This window comes from Brassica oleracea, chromosome C5 (genome assembly GCF_000695525.1).
Source record: "Brassica oleracea var. oleracea cultivar TO1000 chromosome C5, BOL, whole genome shotgun sequence".
Taxonomy (NCBI): Eukaryota; Viridiplantae; Streptophyta; class Magnoliopsida; order Brassicales; family Brassicaceae; genus Brassica; species Brassica oleracea.
The window spans coordinates 19,177,871-19,195,007 of record NC_027752.1 but is presented as its reverse complement, the minus strand read 5'-3'; the positions used below and the strand labels follow the sequence as shown (position 1 = coordinate 19,195,007).

Sequence of the window (17,137 nt, the reverse complement as noted above, 5' to 3'; positions counted from 1 at the left end):
ATAAACTTAGGATAAACATGTTATTCCTTTTACAACAAGGAATCACATTAGACAATCTTGTATAAATAGAGGTATATGCTCTCATTGTTAGATACGGCAACAAAACATATAATCTCTCATAGAACACGCAACTAGTGCGAGGCTTGTAATCTTTTTGATTCATAGTGATATAGAGTTTGTCTCCGGTTTGGAGAGAACTCGTCAGACATATTGGTATGTCGATTCGTTTGTTACAAGAATAGCCAAGGTCGATTCTCTACACTTTGTCTTTGTAATTATGACTTTTTACCATACAAAGGATCATCTTAACTAGTTTCATTCATTAGACATGTGTGTGAGAAGAGGTTGTTTCTCAAAGAGACCAAGCCTATAATCACCAAGCTTAGACTTGTAAGCAGAAGATTTGTATTGAGACCAAGTGAATTCTTTGTAAAGCCAATCCTCTTGGTTAGGGACTAGACACGAAAGTGGCGCTATCTTCTCGCTCAATGGCGGTCCTCCAAAATATATCATCGAGACTCTCGATCTCCTTGTATCAGCTAAGACTCTGTGTTTTACACTCTTGAACCTTCCGTTTGTCATAACCTGCATCACCCGCGGGTAACTTTATAATATGAGTTCTTGTGTGGGAATCAGACTTTGCCGACATAAAGTTAGGATAATAGAATATGCATTTGTATACTTTTTTTTTTGAAATGGCACTTTTTGTCAATTTTGAAATGGCATGAAGGAATATACTGCATACATGCCTATCATGTAAAATAGTAATTGTCACGTGAGGTTAAGTTTACACATAGATTTTCTAGACGTACACTCAAAAAAAATGATCGATTTTAAAAATATTCCCTAAAACAATTAGAAAGAGAGAGAAGAGATTAGAAGACATGGCTGGCATGTGAGAATTTTTGTCTACCGTTCACACCAATCTCAATCACTACATTGATATTCCTATTTAGGGAAAAAATAAAAAATTATAACTTATACAAGAAAAAACAGTTAATATAATATAAATATTTGTATCTTAAGTTGAAACTGTAAATACTTTTGAGTTTTTTTTTGGGTGTAAATGTTAAGAAAATACTTTTTGAGTTTAGACCACCGGTAAACTGCACGAATGACTCAAACACAGCCATCAACTCTTAAATACTTAAATATTCCTGGTATTAACCATAGTAATTTAAAGTTTCAAAAATACAAATAGGAATTTGTCTTTTTTATATATTAGAAAAAAAATGTAAAAATTGTACCTGAAGAGCATCTCCAACAATAATGAAAAAAGAGGAGTGATCAGGAGGGACAGCAACCCAACAACTTCCATCTTTCATACATATTTGAAGACCCGCCGTGTCATTGGACCTTAGCACTGAGATTATTTGTGGGTCTGTGTGTTCCCCAAACCCTACTTTCACCATGTTCTCCGCCTCTTCCTCCGCCGTCGGATAATGGTTCAGTCTCAAGCAAGAGTCACTCTTCTCATCTCTCACCATCTTACTCAGTGTGTCCCTTGGCTCTATCCCTAATCCTTCCGTCACCATCCCCAAAACCTTGCACGACACTTCCTTCAACTCGTGCATGTACTCGTCCACCGCCTCTCTGTTTTTGTTTCACTCAAAACGATCAGATTATGGGGAAAATAGTGTAAAACAGAGTCCCCTGTTTCTACTTTGTGGGTAAAAAGGAAGTAATGTAATGTCTTTGAAAACTTCATATTATTTGATAGTTTGTATATTAATGAATTTCGAGATTATTTTTTTACCGAAAAATTTGTGGGGTTTGACCGAAAACGTCGGATGTTTTAGGGGTGGAGAGCTGAGGGTTAGCATTGAGGAGGATATACTCAATCCACCCAACGTCACCGTTTGGTCCAATCCGTTTACTACCATATCCGTACGGTTCAGGTGGACCGGCCTGGTTCTTAAGAGACTGGGGCAAGGCGAAGAAGCGGATAGCCTCCTGCTCTAACCGGGTCATGAGGTCAGCTCGGACTCCGTGGTTTACAACCTTGAAAAAACCAAACTCCTCACAAGCTTTCACGATTAGGGTTTTGGCTTCTGGGTCGGTTAGGTCCACGACGGGGATTGGTTGGGAAGTGAAGACCGGAACCGGGGTGTACGTTGGGATTACGGATATGTGGTTGTCTAAGGCGACTGGCTGTGATAAAACCACCATGTTTGGTTTATTGTGGTTGAAGATCGGAGCAAAGGTTGAAGGAGTTCTTTACAAAAAAAAAGGTTGAATGAGTTTGTTATGGTTTAGGAACTATCATGGAAGCTATATTTGCTTGGCATTTATAGGGAGTGGCTTGTTGGGGACTGGGAAAAGGCATTTCATTATGTCTATAATATAATATTTTATTTAAATGTTACTGTTTAGTCAAGTTTTAGTTTTGCATGTCCGGTCTATTCTTCTATCTCCGCACACATGGAAAAAAAAACGTGCGCTTTGTTTTGTTTTTATCTTCTAATGTGAGTTATTGAAATTGAAGTTGGCATGGTGAGAAAATGGTATTGGTATGGTGACCGTGGTCCTATTTTTTATGTTTTTTTTTCAGTTTACTTTGACTAATCACACGTATCAATTGATAACAAATAAAGAACATATCACGGATATTCACGGGTCATATTTTTTCTTAATCAATTATTGATAAAAGAGTTCAACAGCTTCACGATTTCAAAATGTAGTGTAACGTCATAGTTTGTGTAAGAAAAAGCTGTAATTTTTTTATCGAAGATATAATAACTTTTTACTAGATAGAAAAATTTCTAGAGCATTTTGACCAAAATATAACATAAAAATTGATTTGAAATATAAAAGTATATTTTATATTCAATCAAATGCAAACTAACCTAAATGGGTGATAAAATTAGGGTTGACTGTTTATTCCCCTCTGTAAACACAATGACCTTATTTATTCCTCCTATGCTACATATCGTATGAGGTGACCACCCATAAATAAAAATTCTCTTCATATTGCCCCGTTCTTTTTAACTTTGTCCAGATCTCCTTTTCTAATCTAATTCCGAAATCAAGATGAAACCTTAAAAATTATGTTTTGTGAACAGAGATTGCCCATTAAAATAGAACCGACTCGACATTAAAAACCGACTGACTCAATTGATATATTGAGAGAGAGAGAGAGAAAGAGAGAGAGAGAGATGATGAACTTATGAACGATGTTAAAATCTGCCAAAAAGTATGATTGTGATATATGTTGTCGTTTTAAAACTTGTTTTAAAATTTCACGTTCTTTATCTTCCAATGCAATAACCATATTCAAGCATAACCAAGCATAAAGAACATGATCATTTTCGAGCATAAACAAGTCAAACTCATGTTTTAAACTCAGCATCATAAAGCCACATAAAGAACATGCATGACAATTTTTGAACATAATTCTAACGTTTCAACACTCAAAACATCACATAAGAGTCTTACATAAGTCTAAAGAGAATTTCATTACATAAGATAACCAAACCACATAAAGAACATAAAACCATATACTATCATTTCATTTAATTCTTATCACTTCTTCTTCCATCTTGTCAAGCCTTATTTCTTGAAACTCAAAGCACTCCATCATACTCTTTCGCAGATATTTAACATCGTTCACATGTTCATCATCACTCTCTATGCTTCTCTCTCTCTCTCTCTCTCTCTCTCTCTCTCTCTCTCTCTCTCTCCTATGTTTTTCGTCACTCTCTCTCCTCTGTTCTTCGTTGTCTCTCACTTTCTCATTGTTTTTCGTCATCTCTCTCTCTGTTCTTCGTCCTCGCCACTCTCTCTGTCTCTCTTCTCCGTCCTCGTTCTCTTATCTCTCTATTTGTTCTTTGTCGTATCTGTTCTTAGAGCATCATTATCCCTATAACTCCATTTGGGTTTCTTAGTGACTTGTTTGATAATAAAAATTAGTTAAAAATTTTAATTAAGAAACTTCTAGATTTTGTGCTCCATTGGGAGTTTCTTAATGAAGGGTTCTTAAAAAAAAAATTTAAACATTGTTGTATTAAAATTAAATTTTTTTAAAAAATAAAACATAGTAAAAATAGATTTGAGAAGAAGATGCCATATATGTGATTAAAAAGTAGAAATTGTTTTTGATTACTTTATGTATAAATTTTGATCACAAGATACACTGCAACCAGAATAGACATTCACTAATGATCATCTAGTTCATAAGATCAAGCACAAGAAATAGAAGTCATACTACATACCGGAAACAGAGAGCTGAGTAACGTCTATAGCACTAACGCATATCCATTTTGCAGCATCAGTGCCAAACAATGCTTGCCCAGCCCACCTATCCATCAAGTGAACAATAAAAGAAAAGATCAATGAGATGAAAGCACAGCATATAATGATATCCACAAGATATCTTACCATGGCAAACTGATATAGCTTGCTCCAAGCGCAAAGTTTCCAACCCATCCATTTTGTTTTAGCTGCAAATAAATGTATTGATAAGTGCTAAACTCCAAAACAGCGCTGAAATATATATATAGAGCTTACCTTAAGAGATGGAGCAGAGCATAATGATAAACAAAGAACCTCTAAAGGCTTTGTCACATCTCAACACAAATATCTATCTCTCTCTGATTATCCATGAGTACTGCCACACAGACAAATCTCTTCTTTTAATTACTAGAAATCAACAGATTGTATAAGATGTTAAACAGGCAAAAGGAAGAGTTTAGTTTACCAAGTGAAATGATGTAAACAGGTACAAACTTGAGGGTTAAACTGTATTAAAATCTCTATCAGGATTGATCATGTTCAGACAGATAAAATTTGAAGCATCTGAAAAGCTCGCGATCAGACATACAAAGAAAAACAAATCTAACAAACCGACTGTTCCATACATCATTTACAACTGAACACATCTAACAAATGATACTAAACAATTTAAGAGACAGAAAGAACAAACATCAGTTTGTCATTTATTGACTGTTAAATGATGATGTTCAGACTAATCAAGTCTGAAGAGACTGTAAAGCTTGCCATCAGACATATACACACAGCAAATCACGACAAACACATAGCTCATTACATCATTTACTATAGAACACAGATCAGAAATGACACTAAACAATCACTGAACGATCTAAGATGTCAAAAAGAGTTCCAACTTTAACAACGTAATCGACATTTCAGAGCAGGCACCAATCAAAAGGACCCAACTTTCACCTCTACACAAACTCAAAAAGAAGAAAGAGACAAACCTTGACGAAGTTTCCAAGAGTCTTAGTAGATCCCCTGGAAGAAGTGAAAACATCATCAATCCCATTGAACTGAAGCACCATCTTAGGAACCCTAGCCGCCACGATACCAGCACCTCTGGGAGCAGGAACCATCCTCACCGTAACGGAACCACACTTCCCCGTAACCTTACAAGGAACCGTATGCGGCTTGCCAATTTTGTTACCCCAGTACCCTCTCCTCACAGGAGATGACGAGAGAAGGGAAAAACAGAGATACGCCGATTGCACGGAGGAGATGATACCTTTCACAAAACCAATCGTCCTCCCGACGGAGAACACGAGAAAAGATGAGAAAGGAGAGAAAGAAAAGAAAAGGAAAAAAAGAAATTAACAGTTTCATGTCACGTATATTAATAAACCGCTTAATGATCGGTTGCCAAAACACTTCACTAAGGATCGGTTACCATAATTTCTTTTTGTTTTGATTTAATTAAATGCTTTCTTTTGTTTAAAAACCCTACCAAGAAACTGCATTAATGATGGTCTTAGTTGTCTTAAGAAAAGAAACCAAAACCTCATTTAAATTTACACCCAATAATCGTTTTCATTTTTTTGTTGTGTCGGATCGGTTTTTAGTGTCGGATCGGTTTTTTCTTAATGGGCAATGTCTATGTTTACAAAACTCAATTTCTTAAGTTTTAATCTTGATTTCGGAATTAGATTAGACAGGGGGATATGGACAGTGTTAAAAATAATAGGGGGCAATATGAAGAGAATTCATATATATGTGTGGTCTAGTCAAAAGGTAGGTAATATAGTGGGTTATAGATAGGGTCATTGTGTTTATATGGGGGAATATGCAGTCAACCCTAAAATTAGTATTTATTTTTATGCCAAACAAAAAACAGAAAGTTATTTTATGATTCTATTCTTCGGACGTCTACACTTATAAGAAATAAATCTAAAAGGTGTTGATTTCCTAGGAAGTCTACGTCATAATTTGATATGATAATTTTATTTTAAAAATGTATAAAAATAATTTGTGCAGAAAATATTATAAATCATCAATATAAGAATCAAAATGAGGTATATAAATTAAAATTTAATACATTTAAATTTACACCCAATAATCATTTTCATTTTTTTGTTGAGTCGGATCGGTTTTTAGTGTCGGATCGGTTTTTTCTTAATGGGCAATCTCTATGTTTACAAAACTCAATTTCTTAAGTTTTAATCTTGATTTCGGAATTAGATTAGAAAGGGCGATATGGACAATGTTAAAAATAATAGGGGGCAATATGAAGAGAATTCATATATATGGGTGGTTTAGTCAAAAGGTATGTAATATAGTGGGTTATAGATAGGGTCATTGTCTTTATATGGGGGAATAGACAGTCAACCCTAAAATTAGTATTTATTTTTATGCCAAACAAAAAACAGAAAGTTATTTTATGATTCTATTCTTCGGATGTCTACACTTATAAGAAATAAATCTAAAAGGTGTTGACTTCCTAGGAAGTCTACGTCATAATTTGATATAATAATTTTATTTTAAAAATGTATGAAAATAATTTGTGCAAAATTTATTATAAATCAACAATAAAAGAATCAAAATGAGGTATATAAATTAAAATTTAATACAGTTGAACAATTTACCAGAATATATATGGGTTTGGTAACCTTGTGTTGGACAATACTTATGGTTTGGGGTTTAGTAGACTTCAAATGAAGTATACTTGATTTTAGGGTATAATAGACTTCCTTTTTAGTCTACTAATATTGAATATTACAAAAATTAAAACAATTTTTTAACTAAATTAGTTTTGATTAAATAAAAATTATGAAATCATATGTTAAAACTTTTTTTTAGCTATCATATGTTAAAACTACCAAAAAAATAAATAATTTTTTTCTAAATCTTATATTAAAATTATTAGCACAATAAAAATAAATAACAATAATGAATTTATTGTAATATATTTCCAAAAGGTCGACTACTACGTAGACTCCATAATTTTAAGTTTAGTAGACTTCTTGTTGAAGTCTATTGTGCCATAAAGTTTTACCTAGTTACAATTTTTGTCTCCATATATAAAGGCAATTTTCAAATTCTCTTTATAAAATGGCTTCACAAAATTTTGATATTATAAAACTATCTCACTTCTCTCTAAAACTCTCTTCATTCTCTCGAGAACTCTCTTCATTCTCTCCAAAACTCTCTAATTGTTCTCTAATATTTTTGAATTTAAAGAAAAACATTAGTCTAGTTTATTTAAAAAATTTCATGTATTTTCATTTCCTCCTCTTAAAATGTAAGATCTAGATCAATAAATTTAAATATGTATTTTATGTTTAAATTCAAATAAAGCTATAGATTCAAAATCTATGTAATTTTTTTTCTATTATTTTATCTTATAAATTCTATTTTTCAAAATTTTCATATTTAAAGCTATATTCACGTTTCCAAATTTACAGATTTTTTAGATCAGAATTTTGTAGAGTAGACTTCATTATGTCTAGTAAATATGATTTTGAATTTTTGGTCTTATATGTTTCTCATAATATTATCTTATTTTTAAAATATTATTTTCCATGGTTTTCAATTCCTCCTCTCAAAAATCTAAAAATTATATCTACAAAATTTAATTGTGTATTTTATTTATATTAAAATAAACTTATTGTCAAAATTTATGTTTTTACTTTGCTACTATTTTAGCTTTAAAAATCTAGTTTTAAAATCTGAAGCTATTTTTACAAGTTTTCTAAATGAACATTTTTAATCTGGAAATTATCTAATACAGTATACTTCTGATGAAGTCTAATTCAAAATTAAGGCTAGTAGATTTCAAATGAAGTTTACCAAATATAAATTTTAGGCAGATTTCATGAGAAGTCTACAAAAATATGATTTTCATTTTTATCGTATTTGTTCTTATAATTTATCTTATTTTATTGATACTCTCTTCCAAGCCTTTAATCTCTCCCTTCCAAACATATACAATTTAGATATATCTATTTTAAATTCATATTATAAAAGTTAAGGTTAGTATATTTCATATGAAGTATACTAAAGCATAAATTTTATGTAGACTTCAAATGAAATCTACTAAAATTTTATTCTATACTTTTATATATTATCTTTTTATAATTTAAAGCATTTTTAATATTATTTTGTGTGTTTTTGTATGTCTTATTAGCATACTTCATTTGAGCCACCAAGATTATGAATAATCAAATAATCTCTAGAAGAATCTTATAAAATATTCCTTTGTAATTAATTATCATTATAAAAAGATTTGTTTGTAAATTACTATTTTTAATTGTGTTTCACTTGTATGTATGATATTATTAATTTTTGTTATCAAATTTATCTCCACATATTCTAATCAACAAACAGTTTGAATCCACCATATGGAAAAACAAGAACTAACACATATGTGCGAACAAGAAAATCTATAAAAACTTCTCAAAAAGTCTTTAGAGTAAATTACTCACAAAAACTTTTCAATAAGTCTCAAGAGTATACTTCAGTTGTTTGGACATCATCAGCAACATTATCTCATCCAACCCTTCATCAAAATCTTAATCAACAAAACTACTACCATTACCATCAAACACATCCACATTGTCGTCAAGCCCAACTTATTTATGGCATTGACTTGATAAACAAAGTCATACAATACAATACACATCTTAGATAACTCGATCAAGTTCCACACTTGTCTATCATTCGTGACATGCATATGAGCAGTATCCAGAGGTATTTCCTGTAACATTAGGTCTCGTAAGGAATAAATTAACTCCACCATCTCAATTTTTTGTCCACATCATAATCTTTTTGTGCCATTTCAAGAAACTCACGATATGTACAACCATCATATAGAAAGCAAATTTTCCCTCCTTTCCGATCATCAACCACAAACTCCCACAAAGAGTTTTTCACCACCCACTCTCCGTATACAACAGATAATTGTACCATTCCCAGCAAAAACAAACACGATATACAAACTTAACAAACAAATATGTCATGTTTGATAAAATTAAAAACTAGACTTTTAAAGAAGTCTATGTTTATGAGTTAACAACATAGTCAAACAAGATATTTGATAGCTCCATAATTATAACATAACTTTTGAAATTCATTCAAGACCATTAGGATTCACTAATACATACCATGAAACAATAAAGTCGTGAAACTGTTTAATGAATAATACACAAATTCACTTTTAATATATTTTTTTTATGTAGACTCCAAATGAAGGCTGCACCATGGTAGACTTCCTTTTCAATTTACATATATTAACTATCATAGACGTATACTATTTAGGTTACTTTTTCCAATTACAAAATTTGCAAGTTCTTTTATGTCTTTTTAAAAAGTTTTGATTTTTATACGAGTAGACTTTGTATGCAGTCTACACTTCTAAATAAATTAGTTTTGCAATTAACTAAAATTCATCTACTCTTTGACTTTCAAGAGCATACTTCATATGCAGTCTACACTTTTTTTTAAAGAAGTCAGTTTTGAAATCTACGAAAGAATAGACTCCATTTGAAATATACTCTCAGAAGCAACTAGTTATTTTTGGGTTTGTCCACAATAAATTAGTAGAATTTATATACAGTCTACATTGTTTTCCTAAGATTAGTAGACATCATATGAAGTCTACACTTTAATTAAATTTTGGTTAATATTTTTACATTTTAGTCAACCACAAAACTAACTTATATTTGTAAATGAAGTCTACTAAAAAGTCAAAGTTTGTTCAAATGAAAAATTGACCTCTTGCAGATTTTCAGCAAAGTCTGTTTGATGCAGACTTCTGATGAAGTTTGCTATGAAGAGTCAAAAGTTTGGTCAAATGAAAAACTAACTTCTTATAAATAGACTTCTTAGTAAGTGTACCTATTTTTTTTTAAAGAAAAAGACATAGACTTCTATTGAAGTCTACGTTGCAAAAGTAGAAGTTTAGTCAATTTGCCAAACTAACATGTGCGTTGACAAGTAGACCGCATAATAAGTTTACACATAAATATAGACATACAAAATAGTCTACTATTACAATACATGTCTGAATAGTAACAAAACCATGTAAATAGTTACTTTTTCGGTGTAAACGTGTTTCCAAACTTTACCACCCTCTAGACTCCGAATATGAGCAAACAAAGTTGTTTTGACGTCTTAGTGAAGAATCACCAAAATATGAAACTTGGGTTTTTATGAAAATTAAAATTTTGAGAGCTTTTTAGATGAAAATAGAGAAAAAATGAAGTTTTGTTAGTGTAGAATGAGAAAAAAGAAGATGGAAATGGTATGGTTGTTCGTGGTGGTTGGAGAAATTACTAATAGTGAAATTGTTGTAAATAAGAACAACATAATAATAAAAATGTTTAGGGTGTATAAGGTTTTTTGTCATTTTCAAAAATGAGAAGAAATTAAATTATAATGGCATTTTTGTAAATATTGGTAAAATCTAAGGATTGTAGAGGAAAATTATAACAAAATATTGGTGTTAAAAAAGAGGTTAGTTTGCATTTGACTTCAATTCTTGAATTATTTTTGAAAAACCCCCTAATAATATTATAGAGCGAAGTATCGAATAAGAGCACACCCATAATGATAAAAAAAAACACTTCATAAAGTTTCTCATCGAAAAAGTAATTAGAAAATAGAAGAGACTCTAAAAATACATGAGAAACTCTCACAACCCTTCACCAAAAAAAAAACTCTCACAAAACTTACCAATAGATTAGTAGTTGATTGATTTTCAAAGAAATTAAAATATTCATGAAATAAAACATGAATGTTTTATACTTTTTAAAGACTCGCAACATTTTAACCATTGACAATGATCTATTTTCTAATTTCCAGTTTTAAAAAATACTGTGTTTGTGACCTAACACAGAAAAGAGCGTGACCAGATTTTTATTTTTTTTAAATGCCAAGTAAATAGGATAAAACCCCAGAGCAAAGTATTCTATAGCTTTATACTAGTAAGATAAAACCCAAAAGCAAAATATTCTATAAATAGTTGTCAGACAATTTGGTTATATTCATTTTTAACATAAACCTTAACGTGTGTGAGAGAGAGAAAACCCTAACCGGCCGCCAAGACCTTCATTCTCAGATCTGCCACAGTCTCCCCGGTGGTTTGGCTTCCGCCACCGCCGGAGGATGCTCTTCCTCCTCTTTCTCTTATGTGTCATGTGTTTCCGGTGTTCTGCTAGAGCAAGGAAGGTGTGTTGGCTCCTTTTCCGGTTTGGTCTCTAGTTTGCTCCAGACACTCCTCTCGTTTTCACAATGTTCAGTTTTTCTCGTTGATGGTGGTTGTCCGACCAGATCTGGGGAGTGTACTTCGAGTCTTTGGGAGAGGTCTCTGGTTGTTTTCATATCTAGTTTTGTGTTCCTCTGCAGTATCCAGTTTGTGGTGGTCTCTGTCAACTGTGGCTATCTTCTGTGTTGTATTGTTGAGAGCTCCTACAAAGCAGCTGTTAATCTTTCTCTTTCCAAGTTGATCTTGGGTCTTTGAAGTTTAGCCTTCGGTGTTGAGATAGTGATAATGGCGATCCAGCGGTCTGCTTTCGGATCTGTTATGTGATTGTTTTGATGGTGTTGGTAGAGGTATGTCGCTGATCTTACCGACTTAGTTCTTTTGTAACGGAATCATTATGGACTTTTCATGTGTGCCGGCTTATATTGGTTAGGCATTGCTACTTGTTTCATGGTGGTTTCTATCAAGGCGTTTATTGGTCGGGTCATGTGTTGTCCGACTCGCCGTTTTCAAAGAAGTCTTATGAAGATCAATGTCTTTAAGTTGCTCGATTGTGAAGCCATAGGTTCTTTGTGATGGAGAGGTTATCTGTCTTGGGAGAGGTGGACTCTCATCACAGTGAGAGAGGTTTAAAACCGCTTGCTTCGTGAGTCGGACTCTCTCACTCTCACATTCTCATAACTTTTTTGGGTTTTTGAATTTATTTCTTACCCACGTGTGTATGGGATTAGTCTATAGATGCCTACTGGTGTCTTTTTCTTTGAGTTTTAGTTCCTGGCCTATTTGGTCCAGAGTTGTAAGGATACTTTTGATTGATTACCGAGCGTTAAAAAAAAAGACAATTTGGTTATATATATTATTAGTAAGATAAAACCCAAAAGCAAAGTCTTCCATAAATAGTTTCTTTCTACGTCCTTAATAGTAGTAAACCAGAGTTATCAGTCAGGCGGTGAGTGATAGAACGATAGAAAAAAATTGGTTTGCCAATCTTCATAAAAACATCGTCCTTGTTTATATTTTTATTTCTACATGAAACTTTTTTTTTTTTGAAAAAACATGAAACATTTTCGTCCATATATTAATAGAAATTAAACGGTCTACACTCATTTAATATTATAAACTTGAGACGTTGGAAGTCGACTTCAATTCAGTTTGAAAGCGAGTTCAAAAGAAAAATAAAAAGAAAAAGTCGACTTCAGTTAATATAAAGTCGACTAACTTGCATACCTAACAAAAACATTTAAACTCCATCAATTTTTCTACGACTAGACGATAATCTGCGCGCCGTTTTTTATTCTAATGTTTGTTCAATAAATTGTTTTAACTTTTTGTAACACTACAATCTTTATAGATTGTAAAATGACAAATACAAATGTTGGTTTCTTAAATGTATCATCGTTGTTGAAGAATTAACGTATTACAGTTCATTTTAATTATTTTTAAGACTTCATATGCACAAAAGAAAATTAAGTTTTGCAGGTGACACAAATCACCAAAACAAAATATGCAAAATCGATTGTAAAATGACGAAAGAGAATTAGGTTTTCTACTCTCGATTTATTTACTATTGATTCTCCATAAGTGATTTCATTTTCTACCTCTATAAAATTATGCTTTCGTTTTCATTTTGTTTCATTTCGTTTTCATTTTGTTTCATTGATATGAGTTTTGTTATTTTTTTAACTTCTTCTATAAATTCGGTGAATTGCATAAATGTCAATTTAAAAAGATGAACATTTGTAAAAGTTGGTTTCACTCCAGATACATATCTAAGAATCAAATTTTTGAATAAAATCACCAGGTTCCTCTATTCACATATTAGTGTTCAAATATAATATATCAAGCTGTTATAGAATATAAGTGCAGACTCGAAATATAAATGTCTGCCTAGTATATATTCATCAGTTCGGTCTAAAAATCAAATAATTATAGAACAACAAAACAAATCACTTATTTTATTAACCTATGCTTTTGATGTTTAGTTACTTAAGAGTATACCGATAAAAAAATATATAATACTTTATTATTTTAGTATATGTAAACTATGTATAAAGTAAGAACTATTTGATTTATTAAATGATAAACCATAAAACTTATAATAAATAGTTCAAATCTCTCATTCTAACAATTATAATAGCTAGATATGGTATTAGGGAGAAACAAATATTGTCAAATCTCTTATTCTTCAAACAAACTCAAAAGGAAGTGATTAAAATCTTGTCATGGTATTTCATTAAAAGCTTTTTAGGAATAAAATCAAGACTAAATTATTTAATCAGAATGAAATAATATATGTAGTGCTTCCAATATTAAAAATTACTTCGATTTGAAGAAGTGTATTTTTGAGATTGTCAGGATCAAATAACATATTAGAAATTACTTATTTAAAAAATAATTTATATACATTAAAGTATATACATTAGAGTAAGCATATAAATCAAAACCAATACCTTTTGTTAATTTACAATCATGTTTTTGGTATAAATCAAACAATCATTTTATTTACTTTATATGGTATATAATTAAACTTTAGTGATATTGACACAAATATATATATATATATATATATATATATATATATATAATATTTTAATATAAATATTTATTATTGATACTTTCTATTCAAATGATTTTATCATTTCTATATTTGATGTAACCAAAATTTAAACCGTTAATCACAAAAAATTTAATGTGAGATTTTTCAACACAAATTTCAAAATTAAAATATTAAGATCTCAATAAGTTTTCACTGCAGATTTTGAAATCAACATATTTATATATTTTATATAATATATAATTTAATTTAAATGATATTAATATATATATATATATATATATATATATAATATGAATATTTATTAATGAGACTTCATATTCATACTATTTATGATTATTTGTATTTTTTGAACAAAAAAAGTTAATTTCTTTTAATCATATAAAATTAAACAAAAAAAATATATATTTATATGGACGAACTTATTTTTTTAAAGATTCTAAGAATCATCCTACGGATGACACGTGTCTACAAAAACATTTTGTAATGCTCTATAATTAAGAGCATCTCCAACCCCACTCCATAATTTACTGCAAAATGGAGTGAGAAATAGAGGGATGAACAAACAAAAAACAAATTACTCCATTTATGGAGTAATCACTTTTTTGTTTGATTATTACTCCATTTCCCACTCCATTTTGCAGTAAATTATGGAGTGGGGTTGGAGATGCTCTTAATTATAGAGCATTACAAAAATAAGAATATGGATTTACAGAAAATTGATTTGGTTCAGTTAATTTTGTTGGGTTTAGTTAGCAAAAAGAAAGATTGTTTGGGTTGGTAAATATCGCGGAAATCCTTTTTCATTTTTTATATATTTTATTAGACGATCAGATCAATAATGAAAAAAACACATTTGATATTTCAAAGTGGACTGAATATCACATGTTTTAACATAAGTGTAGAATACATTCTGACTAATGTTACAAAATATGAAATATTCTAGTACTGAATTAATATGTAAACTGTTTTAAACTGAAATTTAAACTTAAAATATATAGGTAGCAGCAATTTTTTTTTCATTTTAGGTATACTATTCGAGTATTTAAGAAACAGTACTGGGCCCCTACATATATGTAGATACATACTTTTTACCGTAAAAGGCATACTATTTGATATTATGTAATTAAGTTATCATTGATTTTGGCAACACAAATCATAAATGAGGCAATAAAAGTTATTTATTTTTCTGTCTAAAAGCTAAGATCTCGAGATTTTGAATAGAGATCGCAAAATTTATATGAGTAACATAGGTTTTGAATGGTGACGGACCGCACCGCCCCGCATCGGTGTCAATACTAATAAAAATCTCTACTTATATATGTATCTATATATTTTGTTACTATTAAAATTGCATCGCTATTGTTCCGCGGTTGTTCTGCACATTACCATTGGGACCCATAATTGCTGACCCAAAAGCTTCTTTACCTTTGGAATCTCGAGATCTTAACTAGCTAACATAACTGTTGTCCAAAAGCTTCTTTACCAAAGGAATCTCTTAGTGTACCTTTTCTTCCTTTAAAAAAGGCAAATAATCGAACAAAAATATCAAAAAGAAACTAACAACAGAGAGACGTCTGGATGAAAATGATTGCATATCTCGTCAAAACCGACCAATATATCCTCCATACGCAGGTTAATTATGAGACTATATAGGGAAAATGATTGCATTTTAATATGATTTTCATATTGCAATTTGCAGAATCTTTAGTCTACTGCTAAGAGATTGCACTATAATTGTTTCACATATTTGAGAAATATGTTAACTAGTACCACGTAAGAAATGTTATATACAATGAGTCCATTAACTTTTTATATAATAAACATGTTGGTGAACTATGTTTAATCTTAATAGAGAGCCTGCTCATGGGGGAAAGAAGTTTGGAACCAAAACTAAGACATCTACTATAGAGTTCCGAGTCAGAAGCCTGAAAGATGAAGCTCGGTTGATTACATGTGATGGGATGCCAACACATTGATAAGGACTTTCATTTGCCACATTTTTTAAAAAGTGAGGTTAGCAAATTATTTTGTAGTATTTAAGGAATGGATGGATATAAAATATATGAAATTATTTAAAAGGGCCAGACGAGAGTGTAGTACTTAAGGAATGGATGGATATAAAATATATGAAATTATTTAAAAGGGCCAGACGAGAGAGAAACGTGCGATATTAATAAGTCGGCTGTGATGACAAAAGAGAAAAAAAAATAAAAGTCGGCTGAATAATTGAAGTCTAATCATTACGAGAGCATGACCTTTAATCAGTTCTGTCATTTCATAGATTTAGCAAATAATATGATTAACCTGAGAAAGATGTAGTCCATTCGTGCTTGGAACTCAACAAGAAGAAATTGTTGCTGAAAAGACCGAAGCACAGCAACCAGAACCTGTTCAAGTCAATTCAGAAGTTGAACAAGTCGATTCTCAACAACCTAGGCGTTCAACACGTTAATTAACTCGTCTTAGCTATCTTGAAGACTACATATTACTGGCCGACATAGAGTGTGAGTTCATACTCCTTGCACTCAATGACGAACCAATTAACTTTCAAGAAGCCAGCAAACTTATTTGATGGAGAAAAGCATGCACATACGAGATGATTCTATCGAGGAGAACGAGACGTGGGTGTTAGTAGACAAACCAGCCGGAGTCAAAGTTATTGGCCTCAAGTGGATCTTTGAGATCAAAAAGAATGCAAATGGCTCAATTAACAAGTATAAATCAAGACTCGTGGCTAAAGGATATGTTCAAGAACATGGAATCGACTTTGAAGAGGTGTTTGCACCAGTTGCTCGTATAGAGACAATCAGAATGCTATTCGGTTTAGCTGCTGCAAACGGATGGGAGATCCATCACTTGGACGTGAAGACATCGTTCTTACATGGAGAATTGACAGAAGATGTGTATGTATCTCAGCCTGGAGGATTTGAAAAGAAGGGAGAAGAGCATAAGATTTTCAAACTTCGAAAGGCTTTATACGGACTAAGGCAAGTTTCACAAGCCTGGAACACGAAGCTTGATCAAGTATTGAAAGGTTTAAAGTTTCAGAAGTGCTCCAAGGAAAGTTCAGTATACCGAAAGGAAGAAGGAAGCAAAATACTGATACTTGCCAT

The 17,137-nt window shown here is 31.4% G+C and overlaps 1 protein-coding gene and 2 long non-coding RNA genes across 3 annotated transcripts; 1 reads left to right on the top strand and 2 right to left on the bottom strand.

Moving 5' to 3' along the window:
* Positions 1-215: 215 nt before the first annotated feature.
* LOC106293773 (gibberellin 2-beta-dioxygenase 2-like) lies at positions 216-2,280 on the bottom strand. The gene is made up of 3 exons (XM_013729422.1): positions 1,757-2,280; positions 1,248-1,593; positions 216-585 (listed from the first exon to the last, which is right to left on the bottom strand). The coding sequence occupies exons 1-3, from the start codon at positions 2,167-2,169 to the stop codon at positions 316-318; spliced, it is 1,029 nt and encodes a 342-aa protein (XP_013584876.1). The 5' UTR covers positions 2,170-2,280; the 3' UTR covers positions 216-315.
* A 1,840-nt stretch (positions 2,281-4,120) lies between these two features.
* On the bottom strand, positions 4,121-4,586 carry LOC106294337. The gene is made up of 3 exons (XR_001260817.1): positions 4,507-4,586; positions 4,378-4,439; positions 4,121-4,297 (listed from the first exon to the last, which is right to left on the bottom strand). It is a non-coding gene; the product is annotated as an uncharacterized LOC106294337 (long non-coding RNA).
* Positions 4,587-11,258: 6,672 nt separating this feature from the next.
* Positions 11,259-12,319, top strand: LOC106344154. Its single transcript, XR_001270154.1, has 2 exons — positions 11,259-11,817; positions 11,901-12,319. It is a non-coding gene; the product is annotated as an uncharacterized LOC106344154 (long non-coding RNA).
* The last annotated feature ends 4,818 nt before the right edge of the window (positions 12,320-17,137 follow it).

What these genes read in the sequence shown, in the direction of transcription:
- LOC106293773 (XM_013729422.1), bottom strand. Translation starts at nt 2,169, where the DNA reads ATGGTGGTTTTATCACAGCCAGTCGCCTTAGACAACCACATATCCGTA. An exon ending in CAAACCCCACAAATTTTTCG is followed by an intron (nt 1,594 to 1,756) that starts GTAAAAAAATAA and finishes AAACAAAAACAG; the next exon opens with AGAGGCGGTGGACGAGTACA. An exon ending in TTGTTGGAGATGCTCTTCAG is followed by an intron (nt 586 to 1,247) that starts GTACAATTTTTA and finishes CGGGTGATGCAG; the next exon opens with GTTATGACAAACGGAAGGTT.